The 17734-nt window shown below is 45.3% G+C and overlaps 2 protein-coding genes across 3 annotated transcripts in view; one reads left to right on the top strand and one right to left on the bottom strand.

Moving 5' to 3' along the window:
* COMT (catechol-O-methyltransferase) overlaps positions 1–7706 on the bottom strand; it is a 45590-nt gene extending 37884 nt beyond the window's left edge. The window contains exon 1 of one of the 2 annotated variants that reach the window (XM_054995995.1): positions 7687–7706. The gene's annotated coding sequence lies outside the window, so the exon portion shown is untranslated. Of the gene's footprint in view, positions 1–6533; positions 6619–7686 lie in introns of those variants that run through there. The other variant, XM_054995991.1, reaches the window with a different exon arrangement.
* Positions 6731–17734, top strand: part of TXNRD2 (thioredoxin reductase 2) — a 69772-nt gene continuing 58768 nt past the window's right edge. The window contains exons 1-3 of the mRNA XM_054995989.1: positions 6731–6820; positions 14094–14159; positions 17419–17475. Coding sequence (XP_054851964.1) covers positions 6742–6820; positions 14094–14159; positions 17419–17475 — 202 coding nt within the window. The 5' untranslated portion in view covers positions 6731–6741. The remainder of the gene's footprint in view (positions 6821–14093; positions 14160–17418; positions 17476–17734) is intronic.

The raw sequence follows: 17734 nt of genomic DNA, 5'->3' as shown, positions 1-17734 counted from the left end.
ATTATTTAGTGGGTTCACTCCTAGAAAAATGCCCTTATAATTGCAAGCCTACATTTGTGGATGTGAGATTGAGCTCTAGGACGTTCCACACGGCGTTATTGCATTCGTTCTGGCCACTTACTGCTTTGGTTTATCCCGTCTTCCACACATTCTCTGGAGATGTTTGTTTTCACCTTGCATTTTCCCTGGTTCTTTCAGGGCCGCTTTCACCCCAATCTTTTTCCAGCGAACATTTAAGTTGCATTTCTTTGCATGTAAAATGGAAAAAGTTTCCTGGGCTTTGGGTGAGTCATCCCACTTCTCGCTCACTTTCCACTGACTGGACCATAACTGTGGGACCACCTCGCTTTGTGCTCTCTGTCCCCCAACGGGTAATCAAGGATTCTTATCCCTTGTGTTGGCAAATTTTCAAGTTATTTTTTTTAAAATGCTCACTGGATAGAGTTATACCTCTATATCGCTAAAAGAAGTAATAGTGGATAGTGCCGTCAAGTCACAGCTGACTTATGGTGACCCCTGGTGGGGTTTACATGGCAAGAGACTACCAGAGGGGTTTACCACTGCCTGCCTCTGCAGCCCTGGATTTAATTGGAGGTCTCCTATCCAATTACTAACCAAGGCCAGCCCTGCTTAGCTTCTGAGATCTGACAAGATCAGGCTCACCTGGGCTATCCAGATCAGGGCACTAGAAGAAGACACAGGGGCAAGTACTGCTCTTCCCGCATGTATGCAGAAATCGGTACCCTTTTTTCACCCTACCCTACTCCCTTTTTGCCACAGCCATTTGCTTTCTTGCACTTTCAGAAGGGAGTGCTCACTGCTCCTTCTGGCCACCCAGCTTTCCCTCTTCGCCTTGTGCTTGGCTCTCTTGATATTCCCTGAGCCCCCGACCCCCCCCCCCCCAGAAAGAAGGATTCCCCTTCCCCTTGTACAGGCAAGCTTGTAGCCAAGTCTTTGGTTTTTAATTTTAGAAACATGCTCCCGGATAGCAATATATCTCTGTAAGATGTGCCTGTGCCTTGATATCTAGCGCTCACTCCGTACTAGAGATGGGCACGATCCACATTACGATCGAAAAAAACCCACGATAATGGCAATCGTGCAATCGTGACCCGGCGGATCGTGATCGGCCAAGGCCAACGATCCGGCGATCGGGAGAGGCCTGGATTGGGGCGATCGGGCTCGGATCGGGGATCCAGACACTCAGGCACCAGCTATCTATTCCCCTGGCAACAGAGCCAGGGGAATGCCTGAGCTCTGTTTGCCCTCCTTCCATCGCCCTGGAAACCCGAATGGAAGCCCAGCTTTCCTTGATCAGTAGGGCTTCCTTCCAACCACAGAGCAACAAAGCAGTCACAAGTTGGGAGAAGACACCCAAGGGAGGGAGGGGGAAGGGGGTGTTCTGTAGCCATGGGCACTCCAATCTCATCCCTGCAAACCCTAATAGGCAGCTCTGACAGCCAAACACAGACGGCCAAACACAAACACAGATGCCGCCGGCATCACCCACCGTTCCTGTATAGCTGGGAACAGCGGGGCGCCCCTCCGCTTTTGCCTCCACGATCCACAATCTACGGCTCGGGAACGGGAGATGATCGGTGCAGATCGTTAGTTTGGGATCATCGTCGGAGCCAATCCACAATCCGCTGGATCATTAAAATTTTTTGGATTGTGCCCATCTCTACTCCTTACTATGTTTATTTTTGGAGGACTTTGATTTTTTTTACGGGTTTGGGGGGTATTTGTTATTTATTTAAAACATTTCTGTGTCACCTTTTCACCCAAACTGGACTCCAAGGTGGCAAACATCAAAATATTTAAAACATTAAAGCAGTATTTAAAATAAGGTACATATAAAAGATTTAAACAAATCAAGTAAAAACATACAGATGTAAAACCATATAACAACACAAACAGGGAAGAGAGCCAATAAGAGATACCGGGGGGTACGCCACATAAAACAAGAAAGTCTTCACCTGCTGGTGGAAGACAATGACACAGGGACACAGAAGGATCACCCCGGAAAGGGAATTCCAAAGTTTCGGCACCACAACCAAGAAGGTTGTCACCTGTCTAGGTTTAGATGATGAGGGCATCTGGAGCACAGCCTTCAAAGATGACTTCCCAGCTGCTGCTGAAATTTAAGATGGGCACAGGCAGGGGTTTTTTTCTGGGAAAAGAAGTGGTGGAACTCAGGACCGCGCAATGACATCACTCTGGGTCAGCTGGAACAAGGGGGGAGTTTTTTAAATTTTAAATTGCCCTTGGCAAAAATGGTCACATGGCTGGTGGCCCCGCCCCCTGATCTCCAGACAGTGGCATGGAGGGCAATCTAAACTCCTTTCTGTCTGGAGATCAGGGGGCGGGGCCACCGGCCATGTGACCATTTTCAAGAGGTTCTGGAACTCTGTTCCACTGTGTTCCAGCTGAAAAAAAGCCCTTCTTTTGGAAAATTAATAAATATGTTATCACTAGTGGGGACATCAGGGCCCAGTTCATTGTTCTCCACCTGCTAAAGACATTTAAAAGACCCAGGTCGTTTGAAAGCAACTGACCAAATAGGGGAGCGACTGACACCTCTCCATTTGCCTGCTGCTTGTTAAGAGGAAAACTTTTTAAAGCCCACGTTCAGCTCCAAACGTCCGAATGTTGGGGTGAACTTTTGAGCGGAGGATATATTTCCACAGGGACATTATGACGATTCTCATGTATGGACATGCCAAACCCCCTCGTGACAAAGAAGAAAGGAATAAAAGGGGGTTGATGACAACAGCACATTTGAACAAGAATCCTGATTTTTGTAAGGCACGTCTGTAAGAAAATAAGTTGACGTAGTTACTGGAAAAAATGCGGAGGGAGAGAGGATGTGTGGAACTAGGGTTGTCAGCTCCAAGTTGGGAAATTCCTGGAGATCTGGGGGGTGAAACCTGGAGAAACCTGGAGAAAGTGGGGTTTGGGGAGGGAAAGGACCTTGGCATGGCACCATTCCACAGAGTCCACCCCCCCAAAGTAGCCATTTTCTCCAGGTGAACTGATCTCTGCGGCCTGGAGACCAGTTGTAATTCCGGGAGATCTCCAGCCACTACCTGGAGGCTGGCAACCCTATGCGGAACCCTTACGCTCAATGCAAGTCCAATGCTAGCGGATTGACTGCTAAGCTAAGCAGGAATAAGTCGCATGTGCTGAAACCCCCCTACAAAAAAGCAAGAGGGAAGGAAACTGTATCCTTAACAGTCATGAAGCTTCTCTCATCCTTGTGTGAGAAGCAACATCTGCCAAAATTCCCACTCCTATATGACTCTCAAAGCACAGCCTTCCTTTGCAGCCAGAAGAAGCGAGTCAGGAGTTCAAGATTTTACTCTGAACCCCACGAATCAGTCCAAGGATTGCCAGCTGTTGCCCTGGCCTTGCTGACACTCAGAAATTGACTGGATGAGGCTTTCCCCCCTCCCATTACCTTGCCTAGGAGGCCATGTGGCTCAGTGCTAGACCATCCGCTTGCCATGCAGTTAAGGTAGTCAGGATGGAATGTGGAAGACCTCTCCCGAGAGAACCGCAGCCAATCAGAATAGATAACACTGACCTTGATAGATCAATAGGTTATCTACCCCAACCACAGTTTCCAGCACTACAATCTCATCCAAAAGTGATTACGTTTTACAGAGATGCTAAAACTGGTTTAAACTTCCCTGGAAACGACACAATTGTGGTTTTTAAAATTAAGAGAATCCCAGCCTGCTTAATTCTAGGCTTGGCCCGGCATACCTACGGGGCCGCCTCCCTCCCTATGTTCCTCCACGGCAGCGTCGCTCATCTGAACAGGGTCTCCTGCAGGTGCCACCCTGTACATGGGCAAAATCAACAGCAGCCTGTACACGGGCTTTCTCTGTGGTGGCCCCTACCCTGAGGAGGTCAGGAGAACCCCCACTCTCCTAGCTTTCTGCAAACGATGCAAAACCAAATTATTCAAAAAGGCTTTTGTATTGTAGGGAGGGGCTCCCAGATGCTTCGCTAATGAATTAAGGACCATAGACTTCCCCACTATGTTGCCTTACGTACTACCTGTTGTCTTAAATATGTGCTCCTATGAGCTACTTGCGCTTCATGTGGTCTAATGTCAGCCCTAGAATTGCTTATGTTCTGTTTCAGCATTTCTTCAACTCTTGTATTGGATTCTTACTAATGCTATGACTTTGTAAAATTATGTTTATTTACCCTATGGCATTGTTTATGGAAATGTCCTTGAAACTGACCATACTAATCTCACACTGTGTGATCCACCTTGAGTCTCTGTGAGAAAGGCGGACTATAAATGACATAAATAAACAAATAAACAAATAAATAAATAAGGAGGTTCTCTCAATGATTACCCCCAAATTGTTGGAAAGACTCTCTGCACATCCTCAGCGCTCATCCTCTTAACTACTGTTTTACTTACCTATTTAACAGCAGGATTTGAGTCCATAGACACCTTAGAGATCAACAAGATTTTCAGGCTATAAGCCTTCAAGAGTTATAGCTCCTTTCTTCAGATAGGGAAGCTTCGACTCTTGAAAGATTATACCCTAAAAATCTATTGGCCTCTAAGGTGCCATTGGTTCTACTGCAGACCAACACAGCTACCTAACTGACATTACTTTTTTGCGCCATACTCTTAGCTTAGACACCTCCAGAAGCTGCTTCCAATATTAAAACAGCATAAAACAGACACAGGAGTAGCAATAAAAACATTCATAACTCAACATCCATAATAACACCCTCCATAACAACACAGAAGTCTGAAAACTTTAAATATCTAATGGACTTTTGGTAGGATCCTGTAGGGCTCGTTCTGTGCTCTTAATGTGCCTGTTACATCTGGATTTTATTTATATAAATTGATTTTTACCCTCCCCCACAGGCAATTTTTTCCTAAAGGGCTCCCAAGGCAGTTTCCAAAATTAAAACTATACAAAACAGTCATAGGAGAAGAGATAAAAAGCAATCATAAAAAAGCATCCACTATAAACTATTGCTAATAAAATTAAAAGCCTAAAAGCACGAAATGCCAAAAAAAGACATAAAGCCAGCAACTGATCACACAAGAATACATTCTTAAAATATTTTTAAAAAACAAATAAATTAAGAATGGCTAAGGGGACCAATATTTTTTAATCTCCTCTTGGCACCTATTTTGTAACACAAGGATTTTCTAGTATTTGCATTAAGTATGTGTTTTGTTTTTGTTTGTTTTAAACCCTCTGCAGCCCTAATAATCAGTATATTGCAACAACGCCAACAAACACAACATACGCAATCAGTGTAATGCAACAAAATCAACAAATAAGCTCCTGCCACCTTCCAGACTACTAGATACATGAGGCCCACCCATTTATTAGGCCGCCAGTCAGGTTCTACAAGCCCCTTTATCATGCCAGACAACTCTGGCTACCCCTCTGCATTAAAAAAAAAATTGCAGTCGTGATAGAAAAGCATACATTGTTAGCCTTCAAAGTCCCACAAGCCTTCCGTTATTTTCTTTTTAATCAAAAAATGAATGAAACTAATGAACTCTGTTTCAAAAAAACAGAAGCTTTAAATAATAATAGAAAAAGGAAGTCATTTCATTGAGTTGTATGTGCTCGAAGAATGTTAAACTCTGGGGTGAACAAATTCTATGAATGTTTAATGTCCCGGAGCTCCAAAATCCAAGAGGGAATCCACCCATATGTATTCTTTGGCATGCTATAAGTGACGGTGTAATCAATTTTAAAAATGGTTCTGGTTATAAGAGTTGTTGTTAGCTATTTAATAAATTTTTTATATATACAGAAAAAGGAAATGAAAGCTGACATGCCTTGAGTTGTAGCTCTTGCTTCTCTCGTTTACTTAGTTTATTTATTTGTGTAGCTTATTTATAGGCTGCTTTTCTCACTGAGACTCAAGAAGGATTGCAGAGTACAGAAAGAGAGAGAATGAAATTTAATCTTACAGTGTAGATATTGAACAAATAGGGTTAGGAGTAAAAAAACCGAATGGCAATACAAGCAATAGTGTGGAAATACAGTATAAGATATACCATAAACAATGCAATAGCTGGATCTGTTGAATTTATACTGCACCTGTTGGATTTAACACATGATGCTGTTTTATACTGAGTCAAGCCCTTAATCTATCGAGGTTGGCATTGACTACTCTGACTGGCAGAACCTGGAACCTTCTACATGCACAGCAGATGTTCTACCAGTGAGCCACAGTTTCCACAGGATCCCTGCCTGCCAAGGTTGCACCTGTTGGATTCCTGCCTGTCAAAATCCAAACAGCCCTACCAAGACAGATGATCTTTTTTGTAAGTGGAGGTGCCATGGGCTGACCCTAGAACCTTCTGCCTGCACAGCAGATCTTCTATCACTGAGCCACAGCCTTCCCAGTATTCTTGCCTGCCAAGATCACGCCTGTTGGATTCTTGCCTATCCTCCCATCTCCTTTCTTGAACAGCTTGCTGTGCCCTCCCCAAGGATGGTGTATTCAACTTTCAGTCCCTCCTCACTTACTCATTCCCCATCTTCCTCCACTGGGGCAGCGCCATCCTCTCCACTCGCGGCTCTTCCCACTGAGGGAGGAGGAGGGCTGTCTGTTTGGGCGGGCGCGTCCCTCAGGCACTCACTTAGTCAGCCCTGAGCGAGCGCCGGGCGGAAAAGAAAAGCCACTGCGGCCGCCTCTTAGGGGTCCTCGGCGGCGTCACCAGCCGTGCCGTACAACATGGCGGCGCTGTGGTGGCGGCTGCGACCGCGTTTCCGATGTGAGCCTCGGCTCCGCTGTACGGCACGGGCCCTGTCAGGTACGAGGGTCTCCGCGGCCGCGCGCAGCTCTTGGCAGCGGGGAGGGGGGTGGACACGGTTCCTGCTTAGTGGTTCTCAGTGCAATCCTAAACAGAATTGCTCCAGTCTAAGCCCATTGAGTTCTAAGCAGAGACTGCACTGGATGGCAGGAGCATGTTAGGAGGACATTCAACAGGTGAGGCTTCCTCCATCACGGCATATCAGTTGGGTTGCTGCAGGTGTAAAATTCACAAGAGCAATACCTAGTGGAAAAATGCCTCCTGGGAAAGGAGAGGAAGGCTTTGCGTGGGAACGCCTCTCAATGGCTTACGGCTCTTTGGGGAGGGCTGCCAACCTCCAGGTGGTGGCTAGAGATCTCCCAGAATTGTATCTGATCTCCAGGCCACAGTCTCACTGGACAACATGGCTGTTCTGGAGCGGGGACTCCACTGAGGTCCCTCTCCGTCCCACACTCTGCCCTTCCCAGGCGGCACCCCTCCAGGAATTTCCCAACTTGGAGCTGGCAACCCAATTGATGCCCCAACCCTCTGCGTGGTTATTCAGGAGCAAGCGGCTATATGTTCTGCGGGGCTTACTCTCTTGTGCCTGTGCATCAGATTGCCGCTTGAAGCCTAGATCTTACCAGCAGGCAGTCAGGGGTCAGGAACTCTGCATGTGCTCAAAGGCACGTTACTATTGTTTCCTTTATTGCTCTAATCCGTCTAGAAGAGCGGTGTATAAACACAATTACTATTATTATTAAAACAGACCATGGCTCCAAGTAAGTCCATGCTGAGGCAGAAGGGATGTTGAGCCTGAAATTTCTGCTGACTGAGAGTTGTCTAATATTTTACCCAAAGGACCCAAAAGCGGGCCTCTGACTTACCTTGGCAAGTTATCACGATAGAAGAGCTTGTTTGTCACATGGAGCCGGCCCTGTTTAAGCTGCCTTCAGTTTTCCTCTCCGCTCTCTTTTGCTCTTTACTTTGGCAATCAAATGGCTTCTTGGTACCTCCCCCCTAAACCCCACAGAGTCTTAAAATTGGGCCATCTCTCAACAATTTTTATTTGTTTAACGTTCACACACATTGCCGATTGACTAAAATATGCAGTGTACATTTCTTTGGCCTTTCTCGATACCACAAAAATTGAATTTTAAGATTGTTCTGTTATCACAGAACATGGCAGATTTGCTTTTGTAAGAAACCCATTATTATCTCCTGTCTGGAGCCAAAAGTTGGTTTATCTGAACTAAAAAGGAAATATAAAATGATGGGTGGCTCTTATATCAGATGCTGTAGCACAATATTTAATAAATAACCCTGTTCCTGTCACTTCAGTGTTTTATAATCAGTCCTATGGCTGATTACTTCAAAGCAAATAGTTCAGTCAGTGGAGCTTGTTCCTAAGAAAGTGTGCCTAGAATTGTTTCCTTAATCCGTCAGTCATTAGATAGATTTACAGTAGAATTTAAAAAAAACGGGCAAAAATATGACTGTAAAAATTGTGGAACTATGGATATGTAAAAATAAATAATTGATTTCGGTTGACAGCTTGCTGTCATTTATACAGAAAGAAAATTTTAACTGCAAAATGATATTTGTCAGAAACCATGCTCAAAAATGCATGAACGTTTCTCATCTGACCAAATCTGTTGCAAATGTCCATAAACTCCCATCCTGCATCGTTTTTTTACTAATCTGCCTGCATGCCCCATATGTTACTCTTTTCCAAAAGTAAACTTGATGATAAATAAATCGCATGTTGGCCCCAAAAACCTAAATAAAGGATTTCATGTTTGGGCCATTAGCAGAGTATCATTTAGCAGAGGACGCGTGATTATAGGTGGTTGTGAGCTGGTTCTGCTGGCTGGTGCATGGGCAGGAGAGAAAATAACAAAGCATGCACTTGCTTATATTTAGAAAGGAAATAAGAGTTATATATTGTAGGAACTCCATACTCTGATAGGAAAGGAGGAGACACAGATCCTAACTACCTATCTAGTCTAAGGATGGGCATGGATGCTAAGACAAGTCCTGCATCCATGCTTCCAAGATGGAGGAAGGACAAGGAGAGAGATGATGTCTGGAACAAAGCCAGGAAGAGAAGTGGCGAGAGGGAGGAAGTCAGGAGGAGGAAATCCTGAGAATAGCAATCTACATATGAAAAGATAGTCAGAGCAGTAAACAGAGTGCCCTGAGCTCTCTGTCTTTCTAACTCTTTGGTTTGTCCCCCTCTGAAACCCAAGGAAAGGGACAGTGCTGGATCCTCCTCTTCCAACAGGTCTTGTGTCAATAGGACTGCGGAAGTTTTAGAGTCAAAAGAGGCCTTGTTTGTTTGTTTACCTATAGCCCACCTTTCTCCCCTATAGGGACCCAAAGTGGCTTACATAGTCACCCAACAAGCTCCTACAGTAGAATGGGGATTCAAACCTGGGTCTTCCAAATCTTACTCCAACACTCAAACTACTATAACACACTGGCTCTTAAATCTAGCCAGTGGTGATACTCAGTGGCTCAGGAACCACCTTTAACACGCCACCTGTGGCTCTTCTGAGCATTGTTGCTCAATGTGGCACCTGCCCGATGTCTCAGGAAAATGGGTAGGCTCTTATCTGGTGGGGCTTCTGGTCGGTAGGTAGTTCCTGCCTAGAAACAGCCACTGCCAGAGGAATAGGTAAGCTGCATATCCAGAGGTGCGGGCCAGGGGTGGAAGTAATCTAATAGTCTAATCCCCTGCTCAATGCGGAAAATTGAGCCACCTGCAAAACAAGGTAAATGTTTCTCTTATATCTGGGGGAGGAAGATTAAGGTTGGGCGATGAATGCCATGCAGTCCACATCCATTGACCTTAGTCCCCGTCCCCCCCCGCCGTAATTTTATAAACTTTAAAGGGCTCTGATTAGTTTCAGGTTCAGTTAAGGTTGGAGGACCAGCATTTCCTCTAATTATTTTCACACAAACCCTGAGAAACTTTAAGCTGTGAAGGGGACAGAGCTCCATACAATTCATAGTGTCTTGGATTGTGCTAGAATTAGTGGGTGGGGCGAGGGCTCCAGGATAGGGTGCATTCCCCAATCCCATTTCCTTTCCCAGGTACTGCAGGGAAAGAAAAGGGTGATTATACCTTCCCTTCCAGTGTTGTAGCTTGCAGGTTGAGGACTAGAGGAACAGGTTTCCTAGTTTGAAACTTCAGTAGTCCAGACAGTTGGGCAGCAATGCCAGATGAAGGCAGTTTGGTGAGAAGGAAGCCATGAAGATCAATAGTGTCAAACTGTTGAGCTTTGTAGGGAATTGTATAATTATGGGACCCCAACTTGTACCTGTTCCGTTGACCAAAAGCAACCAGTGTTGACAAGCTTTCTTGCTTAGGTCCTTGGTCCTGGCTGACCAAGAGAGTGCTTGTTCCGAGTCTGCCCTATGTTATTGTGGGTATGTAGTATACATGAGTTTACTCGATATTGTTCTCTGTATGGTGTAATCGAGGACTCGGATCCGGGAGACCCAGGTTTGAATCCCAACTCTGTCAAGGAAGCCTAATCTCTAGGGATCCCCAGTCCCCCGGTGGGGGCAGAGGATCCCCTGCTCCCACTCTCTGCTCCCCATCACCACTCACCTATCTGGCGAGAGGTGGGGGGTGGGAAACGCAGGGGAATGGGCCTCCTGGGTGTGCTCCTGGGGCGGCACAGTAACGTCTCCCCTGAGAGTGACGTCATTGCACCACCCCAAGAGCACATGTGCGCTTCTCAGCAGGCTGATTTTGGCCCCAGGCGGGACGAATTTGGGACCCAAATCGGCCCACTGAGAAGCGCGCGTGTGCTCCCATACCTTCTTGATGACATCACTTCCCAGAAGTGACATCATCATGCAGGCATGGGAGGAGCATGTGAGGAGCACAGAGAAGGTAAACACTGGGTTCTCCCCCCGCCCTCCAAGGGTAAGAGGACTTGGCAACCCTACTCATCTCCCTCAAAGGGTTGTTGTGAGGATAAAGGAGATCAATGTAAGCCAGTTTGGGTCCCAGTTGGGGAGAAAGGCAGCATATAAATGAAGTAAATAAATCTGTTTATTAAAACAGCAGGATTTAGATCAATAGCTCCTGAAACTACCTACCTGATGCTACTTATTAAACATATCATTCCCAACGTGTTTGTTGCTGCTATTCCCCTACATCTCGCTTCTCTAATAGCTCACTCCTGTACAGAGCTGGTGCACCTACGCCTCACGGACTTGATGCTAAGCCTCACTGAACATAACAGGGCTTGCTTCTGAGTCAACATCTGCTCAGTCGGGCTGCAAGAGACATTGTCTTGCGTAAGGCCCATTGAAATCAATGAGAGCTGTGCTGGAGCTTCTCAGTGGTGTGCACCCTAATTATTTCTCTGTCACCACACTGTCTCAGCTCATAATTTAAGAATGTTCAAGCTGAGTTGAATCTTCTTCAGGGCTTTTTTTCTGGGAAAAGAGGTGGTGGAACTCAGTGGGTTGCCCTCAGAGAAAATGGTGCGCTGCGCTGAGCGGCGCAGAGGGCAATCTAAACTCCCCTCTGTCTGGAGATCAAGGGGCGGGGCCACCAGCCATGTGACCATTTTCAAGAGGTGCCAGAACTCCGTTCCCCCACGTTCCAGCTGAAAAAAAGCCCTGATCTTCTTACTTCCTGGCAAGAAGCAGAATGTGGAGTCACAGAGACTTTCCGTTCCCCTATCTCCCTTGGAAGAAGAAAGGAAAGAAATTTCAGCTGTCTGGCACAGAAGGTTATCTTTGCCTTGTGAGTGGTATGTGGAGGAGAAGGGAAGGGCAAGGCAGATTCTACCCGCTTCTCTACTAGTCAGAAAAACTCTCCCTGCGTTGTGTGGTCAATCCTTTCAGTACTTTTGCAAGTTATAACAGGCAAAACGCAAACCCGTTACTGGTCTTTATATAATTCCCCTGGTTTGGCAGATAATTTGATGACCAAAACATAAGTACAAAAATATTTTCCCCAAAAGGATTTCCTGGCCTTTTGCTTTGTATGCAGGCTGCAAAGCTGTTTTTGTACAGAATGCCTGTACAGAATGCCCAGGCTCCATTGCCTGGGATGCAAGAATGGGCAAACATAGCAGGCTCTTGTTTATTAAAAGTGGTTTAATAAAGTACTTAATAAAGTAGTTGTGAATATATTTATTTACTACTTAATAAAGTACGTGTGAATTTCCTGCATTGTGCAGGGGGTTGGACTAAGTGACCCTCGATGTCCTTTCCAACGCTATGATTCTATGAAAGTATTTTTCTCCATGCATTTCTCCTGGAAGCTCATAGCAGCTTTCAGGAATGCATAACAGTAGTCCTGATCTGGATAGCCCAAGCTAGCCCAATCTCCTCAGATCTCAGAAACTAAGCAGGGTCGGCCCTGGTTAGTACTTGGATGGCAGACCCCCAAGGAAGTTCAGGGTTGCTATGCAGAGGTGGGCAATGGCAGTTGAAAACCCTGTGCAGTTGCTGTACGTCAGCTGCAACTTGATGGCACTTTACACGCACACAATTTTAATAAAGTTTTTCTGTTCTGTTATGAAGACTTTCTCCTAATGCTCAGTTTAGAAGTTCTAGATCCCGTCACTCAGTGCCTGTTTTGTTCTTGTTTTTTAAATTTGGCTTGGGTTATTAGATCTCTTTGCTCTTAATTATTGGAATTTTCATGTTGCTTTCTGGTATGTTTCTGCTTAGGGTGTCTAGTAAATGTAGAGATAACGTTCTCTGCTGTCGCAACGGTCTTATTAACTGCAATGACCTTGTTACAGATAAATATCCATGTGACTTACATATCATACTGTTCAGACTGTCATTGAGCAGCATAGCAACAAAGCAGAGATTGTTCCTCAGTTCCATCTGCACGGTGACGATTCTCCATGTTGCTCACATTGCTACTGTGAGTGCGGAAGCATTTGCAGCAACAGAGTGTCCACTTGATTGGTTGGACATTCCAGATGTTTTGCAGCCTGCATTGTTCCCCTTATATTTTTGTAACAAAAAGGGCCAGAGACTTTCTCTCTCTTTTTTTTAATGAAACTGGGAATCCAAAGGAACTAGTAGATCATGACAATAAATCATCATAACATTATTGCTCTATAGTGATTTTTAAAAAGCTTTCTAGTGGCACAGTGGGGGAAAATGTCTTCCGCAAGAAACTTGGGGAAGGAAAACGGAGTTGATAGGGATGGGACCTTTAAAACATTTATTTCTATAAAAGATTTATTCCCTGCCTTTACATTTAAAATAAATGTCTATGGTTGCTTGCAAGTTATTAAATCACATGGTATCATTTAGAGAGATTAGAATACAAAAGAAACTCTGGAACCGAAACCCTGAAAGCAGCAGCTCGACATCGTTATTAGGCAATCAAAATTACAGCTCTCTCCCAGCCTTTAAATGATGGGCTTACTTTTGACATGCATAATGGATTTAAGATACCAGTTATGAGATGAAGCTAAAATGAAATGTAAAGCATCCTGTCACGGGCATATTTGATCAGCAGTTGCATAGAGACTGGTTCTTTTTCCAAATAACCAATACCATTTTGGAAGGAGTAGATTATGATTTTAAAAAAGAGCAGCTCCAAACGCCACTCCTTCCTTGTTAGCTTTCCACCTGCAGGGGTTGAAGATACTCGCAAAAGCCGCTGGGGAGGAAGCTGTTGTGTGCGGTTTAGAGCAGGGAAAATGGCAGGTGGGGGCGGCGGTTAAGCCCCTCTATCCACCCCCTGCCATTTAGGCAGTATAAATTCCAAGACACTGGAAAAGGGTTCCATGCTTTGATGTGCTAAATGTCGCTAGTCCCTAAGATAATGCTATTTAATAACACCCCAGTTCGCTGGCATTTCCAGTTAAAGGCTTTCCATTAGCAGGTATTGGGGAAAGAGAGCTACTGTTTGAGGCCTGCTGAGCTAGTTGGATTAGTGTGGTTACCTTGTGTTCAAACACAGAGAAACTTAAAGCTGGAAGGAACCCCTGAGGGTCATCTAGTCCAACCCCCCTGCACAATGCAGGAAATTTACAGCTACCCTCCTCCCCACTCTCCCAGTGACCGCTGCTCTATGCCCAGAGGGCAATCTGGCCTGGAGGAAAATTCCTTCCTGGCCCCAAAGTGGTGATTGGCGTTACCCTGGGCATATATGAAAGGGTCATGAGAGCCCAGCACCAGCTCATCCCTTCCTGCCCTTCTTCTCACAATCTGCCTAAATTCGTACTAATGTGATATGTTTAGATCCCCTCGCCATCTTTCACTGCCTTTTTTGTAATGCTCTTTTTCCCCCTTCTAGGGAAGAACGAATACGATCTTCTAGTCGTTGGAGGAGGATCCGGTGGCCTTGCTTGTGCCAAAGAAGGTTTGGATTGCATTTATTTAGATCCTACTTTTCTCCTCAACAGGGATCCAAAGTGGGCTAAGAACATGGTTCTGCCCTCCTCCGTTTGCTCACAACGACAACCCTGTGAGGAAGGTGAGGCTGAAAGATACCCAGCAAGCCTCCATGGTGGAGTTGGGATAGGGCAGGGCTTGTAGACAGTTATGGTCAGTTGTTGGTTCCTGTGAACCAGGTAGGTTGGTGGTTCCTGTGAATAGGAACAACCAGATGGATGGACAGTAACAAATTTAGCCATTCCCATCTAAAATGTGTCCTCATCTGGATAGCCCAGGCAAGTCTGATCTCATTAGATCTCAGAAATAGCAGAGTCGACCTTGGTTAGTAATTGGATGGGTTGCAGAGCCAGGCAATGGCAAACCCCGTCTGTTAGTCTTTTGCCTTGAAAACCCTACGAGGAGTCGGCTATGACTTGCTGGCACTCTCCTCCACCACCATCATCTAAAACATGGGATTTTGTATCTATTTTTTAAAAAGATGGGACATGTGGGCAAGGAGAGTTAAACCTCCATCGCTTTTCCTCCCTTTTTGTTTTTCTTCCATTCCGGCTCACTTCCAGAATTGGAGCCAGGCTGGGAGAAAAATCTTTAGATCAACAGAATGCTGTGAGATCAGGAGGGAGAGAGGGCAGAACTGAGTGCAACCATTTCTATTTATTTGACTACCACTCGCTACGCAAGGACTTTTTGCCTGGCTAGGCTTAATGCTAACCCTTCTCAGGTTTACCAGGGCAGATTTTTGAATATTCGGTATTCGGATTGCCTCTCTCCCTGCCGTCTAGGTAGAATTGATACTTCTTTTCATATTCTCTTTGAGTGTCCGTTCTTTGAAGTTCTTAAGAGTTCTTTTATTACTCCTCTTTTAGCTTGTCCCCTTGAATTTTGTTACTGATGCATCATCCTTTTTATTTTGTGACAAAGATCCCAAAATTACTTTATCAGTAGCCAAATCTTTTCCAGTCCTTTCATCCTTGGTCATAATTATTTCTGCTGCTCAAGGGAATTGTCTCGTGGAGCTTCAGTGGGAGAAAGGAAAGGAAAAATACCAAAGACTACCTTTTATATACATATTTACAGATCTTTCTGTTGGTGTAATACATTTTTTATTGCAGCCCTCCTCCGAGGAGTACAGGTAGCATCCATAATTCTTCCTCCTCTGTTTTATCTTTGCAATAACTCTGTGCATCAGGTTAAGCTGGCTACCCCCAAGGGCCCCCAGCAAACTTCACCGAACCCACGTCTCTTGGATCCTAGTCCAGCGTTCTAACCATCACTCCAGGCTGACTCTGCTACATCTATTTTAGCCCTAATTCAATTTATTGCAACCCTGACCTGGATAGCCCTGGTAAGCCTGATCTCATCAGATCTCGGTAGCTAAGCAGGGTCAGCCTTGGTTAGTAATTGAATGGGAGACCTCCATCAAAGACCAGGGTTGCAGAGGCAGGCAATAGCAAACCATCTCTGTTAGTCTCTTGCTTCGTAAACCCCACCAGGGTCACTGTAAGTCAGCTATGACTTGAGGGCATTCTCCACCACACCAATTTATTGCATGTGCTCATATCAGAAAGTAGCACAGTCATTGTGTCATCTTTAGCTAAGGGGTAAAGAAATCTGTTTCACTCTTTAGCAAAGTACTGGAGAGCCAGTTTGGTGTAGTGGTTAAGAGCGCGGGACTCTAATCTGGAGAGCCGGGTTTGATTCCCCACTCCTCTGTTTGAAGCCAGCTGGGTAACCTTGGGTCAGTCACAGCTCTCTCAGAGCTCTCTCAGCCCCACCTCACAGGGTGATTGTTGTGAGGATAATAATAACATACTTTGTAAACTGCTCTGAGTTGGTGTTAAGTAATCCTGAAGGGAGGTATATAAATCGAAAGTTTATTGTTGTTGGTTGTTGGGGGTTTTCCGGGCTGTATTGCCGTGGTCTTGGCATTGTAGTTCCTGATGTTTCGCCAGCAGCTGTGGCTGGCATCTTCAGAGGTGTAGCACCAAAAGACAGAGATCTCTCAGTATTTATTGTTGTTGTTGTTGTTGTTGTTATATCATTAAATGCTGTTCCTTAGGTAAGGAGGTGGGAAATCCTAATTCATGACAAATCGGTCTGTAACTTTATTTTCCCAGTGTTTGTATGTTTCTTAATCATGGCAGCAGTTAAAAATTAATTTTGGGTTATTTTTGGTATAGGCTGCAAGGTCTAGAAACTTGTCTTTGCAGTTGGCCTGGTGAGGATCCAGATGTGCTCTGTCTCCGCTAGAATGGCTTAATATATCCAGTGATGCTCTTGCAATGCCTGACCCTGTTTGCAATGCCAGGACAGCTCTGTGGGTTAAGCTGGCATGTGAGCCCTCTTCTGAATCATTCGGCCACTTGCTGGCTAGTGCATGACATATTTTGTAAAAGCAAAACGATTTCGGTTTTTAAAAAGCCAATGTAGTTGCCAAAGAATATCCTAACAACATCTCTCCTTGCACGTAGCTATCTCTAACAAGTCCTTCCGGATGCTGGGTTTTGCAAGTGACAACACGCCTGACGCCCACGATCCACACGGACTCTGGGTCACTGTGCTGACATTGGTGCTAGTCCAAACAGGCCAGCGATATCAGCGTGGGTGATGAAGCTGGAGTCTATAAAACTGCTGGGCTAAGCTAGCACATTCCTTGCTGTTTCTTCCTAGGGTTGCTATAACACAGACGCACACCCCTTCTGTTTGCTGTGCTTGGTGAGGGAACCTGCTGGGTCTGCAGATGTCATAAACAAACCCAAATTTATTCCTTAAAAGCACAAACCTGGTTTATAGTTGGTCTCTTTCCCTCCCTTCCCCACCCCTTCTCTTCTTGCATGCTGTGCTAAGATCAAAGACTTCTTGGTTCAATCTGTCTCTCATTTGGAGTGGTGCTTCAGAACACCGCCGTTTTATTTCTTTCCCAGTAACTTGGATTCTGAATGAGGATTGAGACATGGCTTAGAATCCCAGCTAGCGGGAGAGAAACTCCAGTTTCCTATTTGGTAGGCATCTCAAACCAGGAAATCTTCCGTCACTCTCTATGCAGCAAGGACCAGTGTTGTACAGTGGTTAGAGCATTGGACTAGGATAGGGAATTCCCGTGTTCAAATCCCTGCTCATCTATGAGACTCATTTGAGTAACCAACCTTGGGCCGGTTGCTCACTCTATCAGCTAAAATGATATTTTACCCTTAACTATATTTATGGCCTTTTTATTTTTGTAGCTGCTCAGTTTGGAAAGAAGGTGGCTGTGTTAGACTATGTGGATCCTACTCCAAAAGGTATGAAGTCATCCAAATGCCAATGGCTAAAAATTAAGATTCTCTCCACTGCTGTTTCTGTGCTCTCAATCATTCCATCCCAAGCCAGTTTGTCATGCTAAAGAGGGCTGCAGTTATATGCATTGGCTTGGATCCAGACTAAACTGGCTATTTCCGGTAACTTACTCTTGCAGCTGCAGACTACTCCCCCCTCCCCGCCCCGGGTCATTCTTCTAGATCCCCTACCCCCCAGGAGCAGCATTTCGTGGAGATCAGTGAG

Source organism: Eublepharis macularius, chromosome 13 (assembly GCF_028583425.1).
Source record: "Eublepharis macularius isolate TG4126 chromosome 13, MPM_Emac_v1.0, whole genome shotgun sequence".
Classification (NCBI taxonomy): Eukaryota; Metazoa; Chordata; class Lepidosauria; order Squamata; family Eublepharidae; genus Eublepharis; species Eublepharis macularius.
The sequence above is the reverse complement of the archived record's forward strand: the minus strand, read 5'-3'. Positions and strand labels throughout refer to the sequence as shown.